The 23153-nt window shown below is 47.0% G+C and overlaps 1 protein-coding gene across 1 annotated transcript in view; it reads right to left on the bottom strand.

The window, feature by feature from the left end:
• Positions 1–23153, bottom strand: part of ATRX (P-loop containing nucleoside triphosphate hydrolases superfamily protein) — a 173858-nt gene that overhangs the window by 58337 nt on the left and 92368 nt on the right. Inside the window, exons 14-15 of the mRNA XM_087373082.1 lie at positions 13202–13321; positions 139–305 (exon numbers count right to left, since the gene is read on the bottom strand). Of these exons, the coding sequence (XP_087229208.1) occupies positions 139–305; positions 13202–13321 (287 nt within the window). The remainder of the gene's footprint in view (positions 1–138; positions 306–13201; positions 13322–23153) is intronic.

The raw sequence follows: 23153 nt of genomic DNA, 5'->3' as shown, positions 1-23153 counted from the left end.
AATACTAAACAGGCGTATTTGACAGTAATACCACGTCTATAATTTTCATGATTTTAACAACTGCATGCACGTTTTGTGTTAACTATTAGTGTAATGATATTTCTCGTTTGAATGGCATATAGTCAGATACCAAAGCACCTGCTAAGTTCATCAAGAATGTAAACACGTAGTGGCTTCATTTCTGGTGGGCTCCACTTCTCAAACTCATCCGGCCAATTATGTAGAACGTTGACAGGTGTAACAATCAAGGCTGTTCTTAAACCCAAGTGTTTCCTCTTCAAAACTGTGTACAAGAAAGCAATGACCTGTGCATAAGATCCAATTCACCAAAAGAAAAAAGATGTTGATTAGCAGAGGCATGCAAATTGCCACCAGGTTGCATACTTCAGGCACTGTTTAGACATCAAACTGACATGGGATTCAAATACAACGTTAAATTTAAATGATAAGTGCATTCGCCTCTCACTAATGGACTGAATAAACAAGGGTAAAAATTTTGCAGTATGAGGAACGTTGGTATGAACGAACCTCCAGATGGTTACGTTCGCAAGGCATGCCCCCATCTTGCAATTGACATAGCAGGAGATACATCAGATTATCCAGGACGATCTATGGTAGGTACACATCCGTCGGACATGGATCTCTCCCTTGCAGCCACTCACAACCAAGATGACCTTCTATGGTAGATATACATCAGCTCCTCACGACCAAGATGACCTTGTTGGAAAGACTCATGAACTACGGAGTTAGTTCACTCCGGCATGCCACTAAGGTGTCCTATAGAAATCATTTCCTCCACCTCACTGCGGGTCATTTCATTCATCCATCAAGACACTTGTAGATTCAACTATCGCATGTAGATAGCCATGGGCCAACTTCAAACATCATCTCACAACCTCCACATTAAGACTCAAGGAGAAATCGAGGCCACAAGATCCCACCATGAGCTGAGACTATGCACCCTATGCGATTTGCAAAAGGTGGAGACCAAGGAGCACCTACTCATGAGATGCACTTCGTTATACTTTACCCAATCTGCATCATGCACAGTCTTTTCTGCTACATGTGATAGCAGGGTTTGGATGTCCCGGATGACAGCAACATGGGGAGCTAGGTTGGGGTTTTCGAAAGTTTGTCATGGAGGAGGGCATTCCATTTTTAATCTGTTTGAAAAAAAAGAACCAAATACAGGCATATAAAACACATTACAAATCATATCAGGGCACTCATTCAAGATATGTAAAAGATATGTGGGAGATACCACTATGTGTATGAGCATGGGTTTCAAGACATATGACTGGTCACTAACTATCTAGATCAGAAATGAGCCGCTCTCTTTGTCAAGCACCCTCATGTGACCAGCACACAACCAAGACCACAAATAACAACGCATCACAAACTAATTCTTCAAAAGAGATGAGCCCACTGTCACCACAATCTAAATGTCCTAAGTCAAAGTACAGTTGACCATTTATTTGATCATAATTAAAGAGTTTTCATATGTGTTAATTATGGTCAAAGAGTTCTTTTAATGGTCAAAGAATTGACTACGGTCAAAGATACTTGACTCTGGTCAAGTAAACCTGACTTCGGTGGGGGAGACTTGGTTTATTACCAAGAGGGTTAACTACCGTTAACCAGAGAACTACAGAGCTGCAGAGTGTTGACTTCGGTCAACCAAACTTGGCATACGCCAAGACGGTTAACTACGGTTAACCAAGATGTGCCAACTTCGGTTGGAGAGTTGTGCCAACTTCGGTTGGAGAGACTTGACTATAATTAAGGCGCCTCGACCCTTGGTCAAAGCCCTTAATTATGATCAAGAGTGTTGAATTCGGTCAACAAGAGAATATATATATTTATTTATATTTGTTATGTGTGCACATGTGTTCAGTGGGGACGCCCACCGTGACTAGCATTAGTCCACAGTGTATTATTTGCATGCAAAGCGCTAACAATTAATGGGTGCCATGGTGGTGCGCTTTAATTAATTGTTGCAGGTACTAGGAAGAGTTATTTTCCTAAGCGCTACGGGAGCCTACCAAGAATCTAGGAGGCGGTTCGCATGACCAAGTGCTTCGAAGACTCCAAAGTTGCCTTTAGTGGCTAAAGTAGAAATTGACAAGTGGCTTGTTGCCAAGAAGGGGAGCCTTAGAGCTCATGTGATGATTCATTTTACGTTTGGATTTATGAATGTACAGCTTCTACCCTAAACTCATGTACTCAGTTTTCTCTCAAGTAATAAAAACCTTCGGGGGGGTCCAGCCCGACAATTGTCCTGGGCCCTAGTGTATCTGTTGAGAGAGGGGGAGAGGGAGAGAAAAGAGAGTGACTTTGCTGTCCTTTATGAGTAACATTTCGTAGAGAAACAAGAGTGAGAGGTTTTTCATGCTTTCGGGATTCCATTCGTATCAGAGCGATGGCTCATAGCCTTTCAAGCTGTGACGATCTAGGAGACAAGGAGGAAAAGAAACCAAAGACCCATCGTGACCATGTAAAGCATCATGTCCGTGAAGGTAACAAGCGCGGTCACGAGGTGTTTGCAGGCGATGCGAGCGTCCTTTCCAAGAACTGGCTCTAGCGTTGGGAGATCACAGGGAGCTAAAGAGCCATCATACATTCCAGGCTTGGCAAAAGAAATGAAGAAGGAGATCTTGACGGGATGCCTAACATCGCACATCTGACGGAACACAATAGGCGTTAAGAGGGTTGTAGGAGTGAACGTTGCTCATGGACGATGGACAGAGCGATAGATTTATTGTGTTTTCTTTGTCGTGATGGAGATTCGTCATTTATGGTTAGGCGTGAAGAAGGTGCGATAGAGTGGACCCTGTAGACGGAGACTTTTGCCGGGTTTCGTATTCGCGCGACGCTGACGAATGTGCAAGGAATTCAAAGAGCGAGGTAAATATGTCAAGTTTATGACCTACAATGGACAGTATGGTCATACAGACAAAGCATTGCAGTTCATCAAACAGTTTGATGTTGCATTCGGTACAGAAAAGTTTTCAGAATCCTCCAAGTTGAGAATGGTTAGTTTGCACTTGACAGCGACAGCTAGTGCATGGTGGAGTGCACAGACCACAGATGGGTCAGCCCTAAAAAAGTGGAAGGACTTCAAGAAAGCCTTCTACCAGCAGTTTATGCCTAAACAGTTTAGAGATCATGTTCTTCAAGATTGGGACACTTTGCATATGGATGCAGGAGATACAGTGGATGTGTACAACCAAAAGTTTTGGGATGCTTATTTGCAGGTTGCACCTTTCAAAAAGATCTCCAAAATAACTAAATGAGAAAGTACAGAGTAGGTCTCAGTCTATGAATCCAGGCAGTAGTGAATGCTTTGGGGGCAAAGAACATTCAAGACCTTATCCATTCAACTTCAGTAGCTAGTCTTGTGCCGTTACAAGATCCATCCACACTGCTATCCTTGCATGCCGGACGTCCTGAAAGAAAGAAAGCTGATTTTTCAAAATCAAAAAAGAAAGAGTATCCCAAGGTTGAAAAGAAAGGGTTTCAGCCTCAGAAGCCGAGGGGTACTCAGTTTTCAAAGCCATATAAAGGCAAATCCCCATTTACTCCTGAACAAATAGCTGAATTCTGTAGAGATGGGAAATGCTTTAAGTGTGGGAAAGAGGGGCATATGGCTGCCCAATGCCCTAAGAAGCCTTCGGGTTCTAAGGAGCAGAAAAAGCCACAAGTACCACCGAGGCCGATGGTGGGAGCAGTCCCAAATGTTTTGGGGAGTACCTTAAACCCAAAGGAAAAAGAGCTTTTGCTATCATGGGGAAAGATAAGAGATCAGCAAGCATTAATCCTATTTGATCCAGGGTCTACAGACAATTTCATATCTGAAGATTCAGCCCTGAGATTAGGGATAAAAACTAAAGAACTAGGCAGAGCTCTTGATGCTAATCAAATGTTCCAGGGGAACCCAGTGCAAGTTACTCCTTTGATTGGAAAGCTTCGTGTCCATGCGCAGAGCTATGTAGATCAAGAGGACTTCTTAATCTCTCCTCTCAAGCAGCATGATGTTGTACTTGGTACACCGTGGTTCCATCGAAAGGAAGTAACAATAGAATACCCTAAGAGGGTACTAAGTTTTATCCATAGGGGGGAAAACCAGTTGCCAGGAATAAAGGGGAAACTATCCCCATTGTATCTGATGTTACATGTAGTAAAAGCAATAAAGTCTGCAATTTCCGCGTACATCATTTTTGTAAAAGAAAAAGAGAATGATATGCATGCTGAAATGAATGATGCAGACAAAGATAAATTTCAGTTTCTTGTAAACTTTAAAGATTGCTTTTTAGATGCTTTGCCAGGGGAGTTACCCCCAAAGAGACCAAAAGATCATCAGATAGAGTTAATGCCTGGTAGTGAGACACCAAATAGACCACCTTATAGAGTCAGTGCGACTCAAAGAGAGGAGATTATGGCCTAGGTACAGGACTTGCTGTCCAAAGGGTTGATTCAGCCCAACTCGTCTCCTTTTTGGCCGAGGTACAGGACTTGCTGTCCAAAGGGTTGATTCAGCCCAACTCGTCTCCTTTTTGCTCACCAGTACTTTTAGTACAGAAGAAAGATCGTTCTTTTTGAATGTGCATTGATTATCGTGCATTGAATAAGATGACCATCAAAAATAGATTTCCGATACCCCGCATAGATGATGTGCTTCATCAACTAAGAGGAGCAACAGTCTTCAGCAGGATAAACTTGAAAAGTGGCTATCATCAAGTCAGAATACAACCGCAAGATGTGCATAAGACAGCTTTTCGCACTACATTCGGGTTGTATGAATACTTAGTGATGCCTTTTGGGTTGGCAAATGCTCCAGCCACATTCAATAGAATGATGGATCGCATCTTCCGAAAGTACAGGCATTTCACGGGTACTTTCTTTCATGATATCCTAGTCTTTTCAAAGACAGAAGAAGAGCAGAGGGAACATCTTCCTTTGGTATTTCAAGAACTTCAAATCATCAACTTTTCGCCAATAGCAAGAAAAGTGAATTCTTTTTGGAAGAGATCCATTATCTGGGGCATATAATATCCAAGAATGGGATACAGATGGATCCAGCAAAGATCCGAGCTATCCAACAATGGCCTAAGTTGAAAACTGTGCATGAAGTCTATAGTTTTTTGGGACTTTACTCCTATTACAAGAGATTCATCAGGCATTTTGTTGATATCGCAGCTCCATTACATGACCTTACTAAGAAAAATGCAGCCTTCACATGGGGAATATCACAGAAGAAAGCATTCAATACACTCAAGGAGAAGTTGACTACAGAGCCTATTCTTATAGTCCCAGATCTTTATCAACCTTTTGATGTTGATTGCGATGCTCGTGGAGAGTGTGTTCGGCTGCATTACATCAGAATGGACATGTAGTAGCATACGAGAGCCGAAGATTGTGTGATGCTGAAAGATATCTGGGAATCTATGAGAAAGAGTTATTGGTTGTAGTTCATGCTGTGAACACATGGAAGCATTACCTTTTGGGTGCAGATTTTACTGTTAAAACAGATCACCAAAGCCTAAGATATTTTTTAACTGAGACAAAACTTTCCGAGAAGCATATGAAATGGGCAAATATGCTGTCAATGTATCATTTTCAGATTGTCCATACCCCAGGAATTTGGAACAGAGTGGCTTATGCCTTGTCCCGAAGACCCCAGCTCAACAATGTGACTATTGCTTATCATCAGGACCTGGAAGCCATGAGGGAGCAATCTGCTAATGATGCAGATTTTGGCGAGATTTTACAGCAAATGCAAGAGGGGCAGTCCACCAGTCATTATTCCCTGAAAGATGGGTATCTAATGAAAGATGACTCCCTATGCATCACCCAGGAGATGAGGAAAAAGATTTTGGAGGAATGCCATGCACCTCCGTATGCTGGACATAGAGGAATTACAGCAACAACTCTAGCACTAGAGACGTATTTCTTTTGGCCAGGGATGCGAAAAGATATACATCAGTTTGTTACTGAATGCCTTACGTGTCACAAAGTGAAGTATGGTAAACGGAAGGTACCTGGCCTACTTATGCCTCTTCCCATGCCTCAGGCACCGTGGGAAAGTATTACAATGGACTTTATTTTTTATTTGCCAAGATCAAAGTCAGGGAATGATGGGATTTGGACTATCATTGATAGATTAAACAAGCTCGCTCATTTCATTCCGGTTTGCAAAACCATAAAGGCAGATCATATGGCTAAGCTTTTCATGGCACAAATCTTTAAGCACCATGGTATGCCTAAGTCCATTGTCAGTGATCAAGATCCCAGAATGACCAGTCTATTCTAAAGAGCTTTATTTGATAATATGGGGACGAATTTGAATTTTTCTTCTTCTTTCCATCCCCAGATAGATGGTCAAAGCGAACTAGCAAATTCTACAGCATTGGATATGCTGAAATGCTACGTGGGTGACCAAGGTTCAGACTGGGAAAAAAACCTACCATTGGTAGAGTTTGCTTACAATAATACAGTACACAGCTCTACAGGGAAAGCCCCCTTTGAGGTCATCTATGGAAAGGTGATTCTGCCACCTATCCTCAGGACCAAGGACAAAATATTTGCAGCTGATCAGTTTGTGAGAGACCTCCACACAGCTTTCAGCCAAGTCCAGACAGCAATCGAAAAGTCTCAAGAGAAACATAAAAGAGCTGCAGATAAGCATAGGAGACAGTTAGATCTCAAGGTACGGAATTGGGTACTTTTAAAATTCGAGAAAGCTAGGCTCCGTAAGTTTAAAGGCAAACAGAAAGTGTATGCAAAGTTATCTCCCAGATACTATGGCCCTTTCACGGTTACCGAAAGAATAAATGAGGTTGCATACAGGTTAGCATTGCCAGAGCATTGGAGGATTCACAATGCATTCCATGTGAGTTTTCTAAAGAAATTCCAGGGTCCAGAGCCTACAGAGCCAGTATCAAAAGATCCACCAGAAGTGGATGAGCTGGAGGAGGTCCTTCAGCCAGAGAAGATTGTGTACCATCCTGTACACAAAGGCTCTCAGGGCAAGGAGTTTTACAAGTATCTTGTAAAATTCAAGAATTATACGGCATTAGATGCCAAGTGGATGGATGAAGACATGTTATCCGATCATCCACAGCTTTTAGATGTTTACAAGAAAGCTTTTCAGTTAAGGTCAACTGAATAGAAGCCAAGGGGATGTCACCACAATGTAAATATCCTAAGTCAAAGTACAGTTGACCATTTATTTAATCATATTTAAAGAGTTTTATATGCGTTAATTATAGAGTTCTTTTAATGGTCAAAGAATTGACTACGATCAAAGATACTTGACTCTGGTCAAGTAAACCTGACCTCGGTCGAGGAGACTTGGTTCATTACCAAGAGGGTTAACTACGGTTAACCAGAGAACTACAGAGCTGACTACGGCCAGAGAGTGTTGACTTCGGTCAACGAGACTTGGCATACGCCAAGAGGGTTAACTACGGTTAACCAAGATGTGCCAACTTCAGTTGGAGAGACTTGACTATAATTAAGGTGCCTCGACCCTTGGTCAAAGCCCTCAATTATGATCAAGAGCGTTGACTTCGGTCAACCAGAGTTTTTTTTTTTTTTTTAATGTGTGCACATGTGTTCAGTGGGGACGCCCACCGTGACTAGAATTAGTCCACAGTGTATTATTTGCATGCAAAGCGCTAACAATTAAAGGGTGCCATGGTGGTGCGCTTAAATTAATTGTTGCAGGGACTAGGAAGAGTTATTTTCCTAAGCGCTACGGAAGCCTACCAAGAGTCTAGGAGGCGGTTCGCGTGACCAAGTGCTTCGAAGACTCCAAAGTTGCCTTTAGTGGCATGTAATTAGGAAAGTAAAGTAGAAACTGACAAGTGGCTTGTTGCCAAGAAGGGGAGCCTTAGAGCTCATGTAATGATTCATTTTACGCTTGGATTTATGAATGTACAGCTTCTACACTGAACTCATGTACTCAGTTTTCTCTCAAGTAATAAAAACCTTCAGGGGGGTCCAGCCCGACGATTGTCCTAGGCCCTAGTGTATATGTTGAGAGAGGGAGAGAGGAAGAGAAAAGAGAGTGCCTTTGCTGTCCTTTACGAGTGACATTTTGTAGAGAAACAAGAGCGAGAGGTTTTTCATGCTTTCGGGATTCCACCCACACTCAGTGGCCACCACAAAGCACGGGATCCTGAGCTAGCTCTTCCACATGCCAGACCCACATTAGGACATCTATTGGCACAACAAGCAGATTTCCTATTCAAGGTACCCTATTTGCAGCCTCACGAAGACACACCATCTCATGTCCTCCGAGAGTTGGACCTACAAACAAGTGAAAACCATAAACTCTATCACGCACAGCAAGGACTAGCTACTATGACATCCCCACTGACATCATCAGCGCCCAACAGTGGGTGTAGACCATAGTATAAAAATATGCTCTCACAATACAAATCCATCTTCAGTCCCTCATGATAGAACAACATAGAGTGTTTCTGCTACTCATCGTCAGCCCACTTCTCAACTGATCTAGCACATTTCTCCTACACGTGAGACACATGGCATATCACATTTATAGCCTCAACCACAAGGTTACATGACTCCATAAGAAGCTCACCTCAATTTACACCACCACGTGGAGTTAGTCTCGTGCGGTGGACCAACAAGATAGTCGCCATGCAATCACCTATGAAGGAGACTATTAGGTGGGTGGGCCTTGCAAAATGGGAGCCCACAAAGGCCACCGTTTCAGCCACTATACTTGAGCAATAGCAAAGAGCCAACACGGCTCTCAACATCAGAGTCCAAGCGATCCCATGCACGTCCCCCACTTCCTCCCCATTTGCGGATGCCACTAGATTTGAGACAATCACCCTAAGGTCCAAGAACATGGCATTGAGGAAGCCTAGCACATAGGTCATGACGCTACTCAAGATCACCCTTGGCCATCCATTTTAGTGAAACTCAAGCCTGCCTTGCAGCACTATGGAAACGTACAGTACTCAACCACCACCACCCCATTCACATGGATAAGATTTCACACCTCTATAGGTAGAGGAGAGACATACCCTCCTACAACAGCGGGATGTGCCCATAGCAAGGGAAAGTCGGCAATACGATATTGAGTGTAAGGCATTACGTCGCCAACTCAAATTCAAAACCAAGCATCTTTCAAGTGTCACAAAGACTATGCGAAAGTATCGCCATTTGCTACACTAAAAGAAGCAGGCATTCAGCTACCAAAACATAATCAACCTCTTTAACAGCAACTCCAAAGACTTGTTTCTTGAAAGACTCTCACCATCTGCACCCTTTGGTACTCCTATGCACGTACACTACATGACATTTCTCCCCAGTTGTCCCCGACCTCTCACAGCTACCTCGTCCAACTCTTGGGCATTGCTCACCATCGGTGACATCTGACCCGCAACCCTGAAACTACATACCGGTCGAGACAAAGATCACATTGCATATGGACTCAATATCTAAGCCTCAATCTTGGCAAAGCTTTTCAATGAAGCGGTTTGCACTCCTCACCCCTAGACCCTTAATACCATCATGCATATCCACGAGGTAGGGGATCCCATGAGCTTGGAACACTATAAGACCATAATTTGGGCATGTCATGTCCAATATCTATGTCTCCGTACTCGACACGTAGGTTGGCCAATTTGCTAAGCGTAAGGGACTCAAGAGATGCTAAACAGGCAATCTTTCGTATTGATCACGAGACTGTGGACGTGCCTCTCATAAAATAGCTGAGGACCTGAAAGGAAAAGCCAAGTAACTAAACCCCAGGTCATGAAGAAAGAGTGGTGGACAATGGTGCTGAAGATCCTAGCAATCCCTTTCCAAATAATTCTCCACCATGAATAGAAAAGCCAAAAGAATAGAGTGATTTTTCTATTCTTGTGGGATTGAGTCTCTTCCAAAAGATTTTCTGCAACCAGCTGAAATCTGACATTTCTTCCAACGAGGAGCTCTGGAGGGTTTCCAGCCTTTGCAATTGATCTAAAACTTCCTTGCATTACTTACAATATACGAAAGAAAGGGAGGCTCTTCTCTCGATGAGCTAGATACATTCATCGAGACACTAAGAGGCATAGGCTCTAGCTAGATTCTTGGTTCATATTCTCTTCTATGCAGACGATGTGGTCTTTCTTCTTTTGCTAAGGGTCTCCAACGACATCACACTGTACTTCAGATGTTTGGTGGGACAGATGACTTGAAGGTCAACCTTGGTAAAACCAAGGTTATGATCTTGAACACATCCAAGGTAGTCATGCATTGACATCAAGTCACTTTGGACAGGTTGCTAGTAGAGATGGTTGCGTCCTTACATATCTAGGAGAGCTTTCTCCAGCTCAAGCTTAACAATGAGACCAGTTATGAAGGCCGGATCGAGCAAAGGCTATGCCACACTTGCCACGCTCAAGTGCTAGTGCTACTCTTATTTCCACATTCCCAAGACGAAGTCTCTTCTCTTTACTCTTTGATCAGCTCCCAGCGAGTATGTATGGCATGCCTTGGGGCCCCGACCAATCAAAGATAAAATTGGGCTCGGCTTTAGGTTTTACTTCTTGCATGAATGATCCACAGTAAGCCTCTGATTTTACACTAAATTCTCCTAGCTGAATTCAGAGCCCCCCCCCCCCCCCCCCCCTCCACCTTGGCGTAGGCTTTCAAGTGATCAAATATCTCCATCGACTAAGGAGGTTCAACAAATCTTGGATTTGGGGGCCGTGTTAGGCTTATGGTCGATTCTGTGAGGGTAGCCACCAAGATACCAAGGCTGCCAGATGGGCATTTCTTCAGCTCGAGGCAGTTGGGGACCGAGAGATTAATGGGGCCTTCGTATGGTTGAGAGCTAGAGGATCGAGTAGTCAGCCATTTGGGCAAGGTATGGACCATTGACCCGATTCCGGTCTTGGCAAGGCACGAGGGAATGTGGTGGTGTCTTTGGTTATGGGAGGGACAACCTCTTTAGGAGCTGCGGTGGGGTTTGAGGGTGTGGTTTTGGCTTGCACGAGTAGGGCACTCGGATAGGGTGGAGAAGGTGCCCTTCTGTTGAATGTACACCTGCACTTGGGTGCAAGGTGGCAACTTGCTACATCGACAAGTGCAAGTAGATCCCTAATCTAGGCGATTTTGTCGTATGCCGTGACCCAATTGTGAGCCCTAGTCCAAGGACAATTAGGCACGAGCTACGTAGGTCTATCTCTCAAGCCTTAGATCAGTCCTTGTTCACTAGTACCCACAGGAGAACTCAATAGGTTAGTGTTTCCATCTTAGGGTTTAGCTAGGTCTAGGTGTCAGCCTAGGGTAGGAGCCAAGAAGGGCCCCTAGGGCTGGACTAAGTAAAGGGGACAGCAGTAGTCAAGGTAGCAGCCCCAGAAGGGCCCCCCCTGAGGCAGCTCCTAGCAAAGGAGAAAGGGCTGGGGAGGGCACCTTTTATAGGCTACCCTTCTCCCCTCCCTAGACAGGTTAAGGGCTGGCTTCAATGGCCCAACTAGCCAACCAAGCCCTACAGCCCCCTATAAAAAGGGGGTCCAACTCGCAATTCAGCCGCCTCCTCCAATCCACAGCAGCCTCTAGCCCCTCCAGAGTTCCCTGCAGGACAGCAGCAAACTCAGCAGCCCTTTGGTGATTCCAGGAAGGTGCCTACGCAGCACCATAGCCCAGGTTCTGTTTCAGCAGCTTTCTTTTCTAGTTTTCAGCTCTTTCTTGGCTCTATTCTCAGCTCTCTTTAGCTCCACATCTCTCAGCTTTCACACAGTTTCTGAAGCTCCAAATCTCTCAGTTTTCCGTCCTCCATTAACCTCTCTCACTCACGCAGCACTGCTACATGCCCGGGGACAGCACAAGGTTCTTCTATAGCCTTGCACAGTGGTCTACATCGATGGTGTGGGCAGCATTGGACTTTGTCGAGATTGGGTTATTTCTCAAGCATTCGTGGGTCAGCTCTCACTGTCAAAGGGTCATCCTCAAACTTACATCCCAAGCTCTCTGAAGGAGAGTGTTTATAGTTCTCCAAGTATAAAGCAAATTCTTCCCTCCTTGGGAAAGGGGGCCCTAAGTGGGTACAAGGACCCAATCTGGTGTCGTCTACATTTCTCTAACCCTAAACCTGTGCATACGCATGTGCCTCAAAATACGGTTTAAAGAAGGTCTCACGTGCATTAACCGTTGCATGTTACACCTCCTTCTAGAGAGGATACTGGGTTCAGCAGCAGGCTCCCCAAGAGACTATCTCCGGATTTTGCTCACGCTCCTGGACAAGTCGCAGACCACAAAAGATTTCTTACTTCTTCTAGATGGTGGCCCATGGAGTTGCCCATTGGAGAGGATTTGGATGGGGTCCTTCCGGATGGTTGCAAGGACACAGAGGATGCAGCGTGACTTCACTTGGGGGGTGGCTGCCTTTCTGACGGAGGGAGGCCATGCCTTCTCCATCGATCCGGTCTCTCCAACATACAGGATTCAGGGTAAGCGGGTCTTACGGATGGAGGCAAATGATGCATTACCTCCTTCCCTTGCCAGAGGATAGCTTTGGAAGATGGTATCCAGCATCACTGCTTAGCACAACTGGGTTGCCCGCTGCAGTTTTGTGATGGGAGGCCACCAGGTTCCCCACCATATAACTCAGCCAAAGCATATGTGAGACACATCCGGCTTTCGCAACCAAAGGTCACATGCATATGATATGAGGATTCATTCTTCGTACCAAATACACCAACTCTCCCATGCATATGTGAGATAAATCCACACTTTCATAGCCGAAGGTCACAAGCATACTGATATGAAGATTGTATTATTCAACCACATACACCAACCAAAAGACTAAGTTTCTACTGCCTCTATTGAGGTAAGGGGCATAATGTCAGAACGAAAGAGCAGTCCTAACAATCTTGGGCAAATGTACCACAAAAATCAAAAGTCATAACAATCTTGGGCAAATGTACCGCAACAATGAAAAGCATTTTTAAAAAAGGACTTTTAATAAACCAAAACTTGAACCCAGTTTCATCACAGACCAGACGCTGTTTCTTTTCAGATGCAGCAGACAGTACTTTACTACAGCCGCAACACACTTGTTAAAACCATGATATACAACTTTTCTTGTTGACATTGAAGAATATTTCAATCTAGTAATCTACCAATATCCTCTCAAATCATAAAACGAATGCAGCACATAAAAAAGTTTCATGCTTACTTGCAGTGTTTTGCCAAGGCCCATGCTGTGAGCAAGAATACAACCATTTCCTGGATCTCCTGACTTCACTTTCTTTAAAGATTCGATGCAATTCTCCCACATAAACCGCACTCCTTCAATCTACAAGAATTCCTGGTTAGTTTCACAAAAACTAATTTTCGTCATGTTTAGCAGTAAGACCTTCTTTTGACCTTCCTGTATTATAAATGCTTTGCTAAAGGGTTAGCCTCATTAAACAAGTATCACACTACTTAGAATGCACAGACCATCGTCATCTCCTAGACTCCACTTGGGAGATCATTCCAGTCTTACAAATGGCAGATTTGGAGACCCAATGCACAGAGGCTTCCAGTCAGTTTAAGGGATCTGGCAAGATATTGTACACACCCTCATGGACACTTGGAACAGGATTCATGGCTCCTTTGGTGCTGCATTGGCTAGAAGAGCTTCCTTCAGGAGAGAGTGGGATCATGGTGAATTCTTCATGTATACACCCACAGCACAGCACCATCGTGGCAATTCCACTATCTGGATTGGTTACACCAGCCTCATTCCTATTCCGCATGACTTGGTATGAGGTGTTCACACGATCTTATTATGTCTCAATGTATTTTGGTCATACTTAATAGACATTCACCTTCCCCCCCCCCCCCCCCCCCCCCAACAAAAAAAACAACAACAACAACAATAACAAAAAAGAGTCACTACAAAACACGTTTTGGTGGGTAGCAGCCATCAGCACATTTCTAGGGAAAAATATTTTGCCCAAACAAGCTGAAACTCCATACAGCTGGCAAAAGCTTAAGTACTCTCTCTCTCTCTCTCTCTCTCTCTCTCTCTCTCTCTCTCCATACAGCTGGCAAAAGCTCTGCCCCCTCCTCTCCTGCTCCGCCCGCTAGCCTCCCCTCCCGCTCCTGCAGCCCCGCCCTTGCTGCTCTGCCCCTGCCCTCCACCCTTCTCTGCCCGCACAGCTCCTCCTCCGGTGCTGCTCTCCTGCCCTCCACTCCTGCTCCCCGCCGGTGCCTCAGCCTGCAGCTCCCGCTGCTCCCCGCACCCCTCCACCTGCGCTGCTCCTCCTCCCTCCTGTGCTGCTCCCTCTGCCTCCCGCGCTCCTACCTCCTCCCGCGCTGTGCTGCAGCTGCTGCAGCTCCCTCCTCATCCCGCAGCTCCCTTCTCCACCACTCCGCTCCTGCTCCTTCCTCCACTTCCCCCGTTTGCAGCTCCGCTTGCTGCTCCCCCCCGCGTCCTTCTCTCCCCCACTTCTACTCCACCCCAGCCCCTCCGCCTGCAGCTCCCTCCCTCCTCGTCTAGCCTCGCCAGCAGCTCCTCCTTCTCCGCTTACACTTAGCCCCCTTGGGGGTTCCTCCCATCATTTGGGGGGGGGGGGGGGTACATGCTCCCACCCTACAGTAAGACTAGGACCTACACCGAACACGGGTCTATCTATCAAACGAAATGGGGAAAGGTGGCAAGGATACGGATAAAGCTGCCAGAAACAAACACAACTGAAACTCGAAGATGTGAACACACACTACAACCACAATGGACTCGGAGTGGACAGCAAGGCAAAGGCAGGACCCACCTCTGCCTCAGCTTCAATCACAGCTTCAGCTTCAGTCTCAGCCTCGGTCTCAGCTACATCCTCATCTTCAGCCTCAGCGCCATCCTCAGCTTCAGCTTCAGTCTCAGCCTCGGTCTCAGCTACATCCTCATCTTCAGCCTCAGCGCCATCCTCAGCTTCAGCTTCAGCGTCGTCAGCTCTAGTTCCAGTTTCAGATACACTTTCAGTTCCACTTACGCCTACAGTTACAGCTACTGCCTCTGACACACCCCTACCCATGACATCGATTGCTCCACCCTCCCCTAGAATAGAGGGATTGCCTCTGCCACCATCTCTCCCTTCTTCTCCCACTACAGTTCTCTCTCCGATTATGACACCTACTTTGGAGGGGTCATACACTGTCCCACACTACTCGACCTTTCTCTCCCCTCTGCCTCTCAGTCAGCCCATGCTCCCACACCCCGTTGGGATCGCCTCCTCCAGGTCACTATCGTCTCCGTATCGCACCCATCTTACCCGGTCATCACCCAGCCTCTAGTCTCATCCTCACATTTTCAGGCCACAGTCCTTTCAGTTTCCGTTAGAGCATGGATGAGCTGACCAATCAAAGACTTGGGAGTACTTGCTGATGGAGGTCCAAAGCATTCGAGAGCGCGAGAAGGAGATGTCACACTTCGCACAGGAGCAAACACGCTTCACCAGGGAGCAGGCACGTCTCATACAAGAGCAGTCTCAAGTTATCCGAGTCCAGCCTGATCTTATTCAGGGGCTCAGACAAGAGATCTCACAGCTCCGACAGGAGGTCACTGCCATACGTACAGTCCCAGGGAGCACCCTGGTTGTGGAGGCACAGATTGCAAGCATGCAATATGCCATCGAGGAGACGTCCAAATGGGTTGACGTAGCCAAACGGGAACCTACAAGGGTAACCCTTCGGCTACCCTCCTAGAGTAACGGGAGAGCCAGCAAGGCTCTCAACATTAGAGTATGTGGGATTCCCCGCACTGAGGCTACACCGATGGCAGATCAGCAGGCCTTTGTGACCACTACCCTAGGGGCGACTGAGCACAGGATTGAGAGAGCATGGCGAGTTGGGAGGGACCCCAACCGAGAGCAACCACTAATCATACGGTTCCATGACGCCCAGGCACAACTTTCGGCTTTACGTCGTAGGTCAACCTTACGAGACCAGCCAGCGATCTCCATGGATGAGGACCTCACTCCACTACAGGTTGAGGAGAGGCGTTTTCTATTGCAACAGTGAGATCAGGCCCGCAAGGAGGGAAAGTGGGCAATAGTACGAGATGGACGACTCCTTACAAGCCCCCATTGGGCACCCACCTCTCCTACCGCATAGGAAGGCGAAGTCTATGAGACCCAGACATCCGAGACCCTATCCTGTACCATCTGGAAACTTCTCGCAATCCTATATAGGTCACGACAGTCTTTTACATGAGACGAGGGATACATGACGGGTTCGAGGGTCAAGAGGAGTCGTAGTCCTTTACAGATCCACACTTTTGGGGGCCATCTCAGTGGAGCAGAGAGATCCACACTCTAGGTTTCTCTGGATCCAAATTCGACACATGGATAGCCGGGATTTGTTTATTGCAATTTGCTACTTCCCCCTCGAGACCACCCGCTTTGCCAGAGATACTCAAGGGGAGGATGAGACATCCCCATTCGCTGCTCTTTGCCAGTCCATTGTTGACTTCTCTAGCCGTAGCAAAGTCCTCCTAGTTGGGGACTTCAACGCGAGGACAAGGGCTCGTTAGGCACCACTTCTCGACTTCATGGATGATTCCACTCTACTACCAGACATTGACCTTGAGGAGGCAGAACCCAGGTCTACCACGAGTTTCAGCTGACAGACGAGGACCGCTCACATCTTATGGGCAGGCAATTTTAGACCTCGGCAGGATGCATGATCTTATTATCTATAAAGATCTTGACAGATGGCCCGCATCAGGTGGCTTCACTTGCTTTCTGCATGGGGGAGGTTGCAGTGTTGTGGACTACATCATGGGATCCCCTGCCTTCACATCTCACATCATTGACTTTACCGTAGCACCTCTCCCTCCAGGGGCTAATCACACCTATCTTTTCTTTAGCATTTCTACCCCCCGCCACACAGCACTTTCTACCCCGTTGAGCTCTTACTCCACCTACCATGATATACGCTTTGATCGTGATCACTCACCTACTTACTATGGCTGTCTGTACATACTTCTCGCATACACTGACTTTATATCCCTATTAGAGAATCGCGCTGCCCTAGTCACTCGCTCACTACACGAGATTGCTCTTCACGCCTTCCCCCATACCACCCGCTCCACCCGCCCACCACCACCTGGAACAATACCCTATAATAGCTGGTACGATGATGAGTATAAGGCTTTACGACATCGACTGAAATTCGAAGCAAAAAACAACCTTCCGGGCGAACTAGAGACGCTACGCGAGTACCGTCGTCTAATACACAGGAAGAAACTGGACTTTGTGCGTCGGAACGAGGAGGAGCTACTGAACATTATGTTCAGTAAAACCTCTAAGGACTTCTGGAAGAGATTTCTAGATGGACGATCCCCCCCTCCCTCACTTACACTCAGGTGTGGACCGATAATGCACGCACGCTCTATGATATTCCAAATCAACCAGCAGCCCCTAACCTATCACATATGCTACGCCCCCCATCCTACATCCTTTTCACTAGGGGGGGAGTAAAAGATGCCGTAATGAAACTTCATAATGGCCCAATGAAGGATCATGAGGGACTATGCACTGAGTTCATTGGATATGCGATTAACCTCCCAGCCCTGATCTTAGCCAAGCTATTTAATGAAGCCGTTTGCTTAGGGTTCCCATGCACCTGGACCATCAACACTATCTCACCCATCCACAAGGCAGGGGATCCCAAGAACTCGGAGAACTATAGGACCATTATGATTGGACATGTCATGTCCAAGATTTATGCATCAGTACTTGATTCCGAGGTCAGCAGATTTGCGGAGTGTCGAGGACTCAGAGTAGCGGGACAGGCCGGTTTCAGGTGGGATCATGGGACCATGGTCCCTATTCTCACGCTTAGATGTATCATCAAGGAGGCAAGGGCACAAAAGCAAAGGGTTTACTCTTGCTTTGTCGATTTCCGCAAGGCATTTAGCATCGTTCCGAGAGCCCGCCTCATACAACGCCTATAAGATTTGGGTTATGACTAGGAGATCATTTAAGCTGCCATGGCACTTTATGAGCGAGTTTCAGGCAGAGTCCAAACAAGATCTGCATGGACAGACAACATCATGAGCACTATAGGGATCAAAGAAGGGTGCCCATTATCACCTACCTTGTTTGGCCTCTACATCGACGAGTGATGCAGGCACAGGGTGGGGTAGGTTGCTGCCTCGCGAGCACGCTGATCCAGATATTACTTTACGCACATGACGTGGCTCTCTTGTTCTCCTTAGTAGAGGGGCTCCAGAGACACCTTGACACACTACAGTCCTTTTGTGAGTCTCATGATTTGAAGGTCAACTTGGGTTTAACCAAGGTTATGATCTTCAATACATCTCGAGCCGTTATGCGAGATGAGCATTTCACATTTGATGGGTCCCCTGTTAGGATAGTTTCATCATAAACTTACCTTGGGGTTGTCTTTTCCGGACCCATCTTCACCATGAGACCTGCGATGCGTGCACGCCTGGGCAAAGGATATGCTTCATTGGCTAGGCTAGAGAGACAACGCTTTCTCTCTCACTTTCAGGATCCACGGACCAAAGGGTTGCTCTTTGACTCCTTGGTCCGCCCAGTAGGGATGTATGGCGGTCCATGCTGGGGACCAAACTTGTCGGATATACAGAGTGGGCCCGGGTGGAGCGGCTACAGGTTCTCATGTTATCACATATGATCGTGGTAAGCAGTCGGTCCCTCACCAGATCATTCAAGCAGAGTTTGGGTCACCCCCATTACAGCTAGATGCCGCATTTCAAGGAGTATGGGGATTACACATCCGGACGTAGCAAGATACCATGGCTAGCATTGTCCTCTTCTATGGCACTTGCAGCAAGGGGGGACCAGAGGTGCTGGTATGCACGCACAAAGAGATGGTTTGCAAGACTCTGGCTCCACATGGACAGACTGTATCCTTTCCAGTACAGCATGGATGCTCCTTTTTCTCCCCTCCTATTACACGAGGTCAACCAAGTTATGCGTGAGCATCTACTACAGCTACACACATTCCGGACCTGGTTGGGCCCGAGTGATCTTCCAGTGAAGCTGGGCTTCTACAGAGATCACTTCTTACATATCACAACAGAGGGTTTTTTTGATTCACTAGGATACACGCAGATTCACCTACCCCACTCGCTCAGGATCTCTCTTGGGCAATTCCGAGTCTCTTCACACAGACTTCGTATTGAGAGCGACAGAGCGAAGCAATTACCCAAGAAGAGGCGGATATGCACACTATGTGACATGCAGGGGATTGAGACAGAGGAGCATTTCATCTTCAGGTGTCGTGTCTACTATGAGATCCGAGGGTGTTTCTACTGCCTCTTCAGAGATAGTTATGGAGTTTTGACCGTTTCCTCTCCTACCCAGACTAGCGATGTTTGGCTGCTTTCATTCATGAGGTGCACAGACACCGCGATAGGATACTCCGAGCGCGAGGACAGGGGCAGACTTCCTCCTCGACTGATACTTCTCAGAGCTCTATCACGAAGTTCTTCCAGCCAGATCACATAGACCCCCAAGGCGAGGCCTCGACATGACCGTAACTCGGAGCCTGTGACCCGACAGCTCAGACAGAGGGTTGACTCACAGATCATACTTGGGGACATCCCCTCCTTGTTTAGGGTCGGAGCCCAACCGACACGGGTCACAGTGGCCCTGGTCAGACGCAGAGCTACAACCAGGAGACATACCAAGACTCCACCCTTGGGGGGGCGACAGCGCTCTATTGCTGACCTCATGCCTCCACTTCCACAGCCCCATCCATCATGATGTCCTATTGCTATTGATGATGATGATGATGGTTATGATGATGTCGATGTTTATGCTGAGATTGATATATATATATATACAGTCAAGATATGACTATGTTGTACTTAGGATTTAGTACTGTCATTTTGCATTTTCTGCATTGGTATGGATGCTCGTTTAGTAGCTCCACTACCACAACTCATTGTATCAGGTTTCTCAGTCTCATACACCCATCGGTCTTCTGAAGACTTTAATAAACTCTCTCTCTCTCTCTCTCTCTCTCTCTCTCTCTCCGCCTTGGAGCTCCTCCCCGCCATGCTGCTCCCTCCCTCCCCACCTTGGAGCTCCTCCCCGCCCTGCTGGTCCTCCTCACCACGCTGCATCACCCTGCCACTCCGCCGCACCATGCTCCAACTCCAGCTCCCCGCCATGCTCCACCTCCCCGCCATGCCTCAGCTCCCCTCCTCTCTAACCTTGCTTGGCTCCGACCTGCTCGCCCAGCCAGCCTCCCCGCTCGCGCCCTCTCCCCGTCTGCTCCTCTGCTGCTGCCTGCCCTGCTGCTTTCACCCCCCCCCCTCACACTATCGTGCTGCTCCCTTCCCCGCACCGCTTGCTTGCTCTCTTCCCCGCTCCCGCTTGCTTGTTTCCTCCCTTCCTCGCCATTGCTGCACTTCTGCCCCGCCCCGCCATTACTGCGACATTGCCCACCACGGAGGCCCATAGCAGCTACTTGCTTCTTGCGAAGCAGCCTTGGGCTGCAAAACACCACGATTGAGCTTGGTAGCCAACCCCCCCCCTTTCCCCCCTCAGCCCTCGTAATCTATGCCAAGAAGACTATCTGAAGACTATCAAATCAAGAAGTGGTGACACTATGGAGACAAAGGAGAGCTCACCCGACCAGAAAACAAGGGGTGACAAGGACCGGAGGTATAGCCTCATCTGGACGAAGGCGGAGAAAATAGAAGACGCGAGCGCCAAGGCTTGCATATCAACACTTTAGGAAATATGCAAAATGCAAGACGCAGAAATTGAAGGACTACGCAAGAAGCTGAGAGAGACTAGAGAACACGAGCTCTCAAACCTTCAAGCCCAAATGCACGATGAAATGAAGAAATGGCAAGAGGAGATGCAAAACAAATGGACATGTGAGAAAGGTAAAATGATGCAGGACATTACTCGTGCTTTGGGTGAAAAAAACAGTATTTGACCTCAAAAATTGAGACATTGGGAGCCCATGTTGATGCCCTCCAAAGTGAGAATGACAAACTGAAGGCAAGTGCTCATTGGGAAGAAGGGGAGTTTCAGACACCTTTTAATGAGGAGCTGAACACCATTAAAGAGCAAATGCAGCAGCCAAGAATGCGAAGGGGACGTCAGAGGAAGGGTACAAGATCATTGATATGCTGAAATCAGAAAATGAAGAAATCAAAAAGGAAATGGCGGCTTTGCAAACAACGGTACAAGGGAAACACACCGAGTTCACACAACAAATTACAAAAGGGAAGGCTGATATGCTTGCATGGAAAGATGTACTCAAGAAAGACAACACAAAAGAAAAGGGAGCTCATTTCTGAAACAATAGAGGAAGAGAAACGACGGGACAGCAAGAGTTTGAATGTGCTGTTCAAAGGCCTAACTGTAGGTGATAGCCCCACATCAAATGCCAAAATCCTCTTTCACAAGATGGGAGTAAACCTCACTTGTGAATCAGCCTAGAGAGTGGGTAAAACAGATGCACCAACGAGGCCTTTGGTTGTAAAGCTGCGAACAGCTACAGATAGATCCACCCTTATGAGTACACGGGCAGCACTGAAGGGGACCAAGATCTTTCTAGATGAAGATCTCACACTCCTACAGTAGGAACACAGAAGGGAAAGTGATCATTCGAGAGAGGGTAGAAAAAGAAGTACTAGATGCAGCAGGAGAAGGGGACAGCACATGACGGTGTCTGAACGATGGGGCAAGTATGCAAAACAAATTGAGGATGGCAGAGTGGAATTGTAATGGCACCCTACGGTCCGACCAGGGGGGTTCTTGGAGACATACCATAACAGAGATGTGATCTTCTACACCGAGACACATGAGAGCCCAAAGAGAGGGCTACCCACATTGACACGATACACATGGGAATCTGCCCACAGGAAGGAATTGAGGAGGGAAAGTGGGGTACGAGGATTCAGAGGTGTGGCTGTTCTTTTCAGTTCACATTTGAGGCCACTCCTTTCTATGAGGAGGAGCATGCACGACACATGTGGATTTGGGTCCAGTTACCAGACACACAGCCGACTTTCATTGTAATATGTTACTTTCCCCCAGACACATCATCCTATGCACGAGAAGTCACCACTAACGGGCATAGTCCATATGAGACTATTCATGATCATATCACGGAGTTCTCCAAACACGGGGACACTCTCCTCCTTGGTGACTTCAATGCACATACTGGGAACAGACAGGTGGGCCTATTAGATTTCAATGAGGATTCCCTCATAGTACTGGAGATGGATGCAGCAGAGTTCGAGATCGTGAGGCAATCAGCAAATTCAGATGCACCAATGACAGCGTATTGGAGACATTTACTCTAGCTCGGGGCCATGCATGACTTGATCATATATAGCGGTCTCCGAAGATGGACATCATCTAGCAGACTCACCTATTTCCCATATGAAGGGGGGAGTAGTACGGTAGACTACCTGCTCGGCCCACTAGCATTGGCCCCACGGATAGATGATTTTATTGTGCCGCCCCCCTCCCCGCTTAGAGCCGACCACTCATATCTCACTTTCTGTATATCGGTCGCCATGCCAACCATGAGGAGGGCCCCCCAATCACCCACTCGTGTTCAAATCCATTTTAACCGTGCTCTTGACCCGGTGTACATAAGCCACCTAGCCTCTGAGCTTCCAGTACTACTTGGTGATGGGATGGACCTCGCAAATGCATCAAACACTCTTATATCGATGATACAGGATGTTGGCGTCAGATCCTTTCCCACGACACGATTTGCACGTGTTTCAAATGGGAAGATGCCCCAAAATCCATGGTTTGATGATGAGTGCAGAGAGATGAGAGCCCACCTTAAACGTGAGATAGCACTGGAACATTTGACTCTGCCAGAGGCACACCGGATCTCACGCCGAGTGACATGACGTAAGAAGCGGGCTTTCCTCATGCACAAGATAGATGAGGTGATCAGTTCTCTTCGCGGAGGAGATCCTACCACGAGAGGGGGACTCCTATCAGAAGGGAAGTCACACATTCCCATCACAAATCCCGCAGTCTGGGACACATAATCTTGCTCTCTGTATGATGTCCCAAGTCAAGCACCACCTGATATGTCCTCTATGCCCAGACCCACCACATGTCATCTGTTTACTTCACAAAATATACAAGCTGCCCTTCTTCGGGTTCATA

Source organism: Dipteris shenzhenensis, chromosome 3 (assembly GCF_047967505.1).
Source record: "Dipteris shenzhenensis isolate YYH24624 ecotype China chromosome 3, Dip_SZ_1.0, whole genome shotgun sequence".
Classification (NCBI taxonomy): domain Eukaryota; kingdom Viridiplantae; phylum Streptophyta; class Polypodiopsida; order Gleicheniales; family Dipteridaceae; genus Dipteris; species Dipteris shenzhenensis.
Note: the sequence above shows the minus strand (reverse complement) of the source record. Positions and strands in the feature narration are given on the sequence as shown.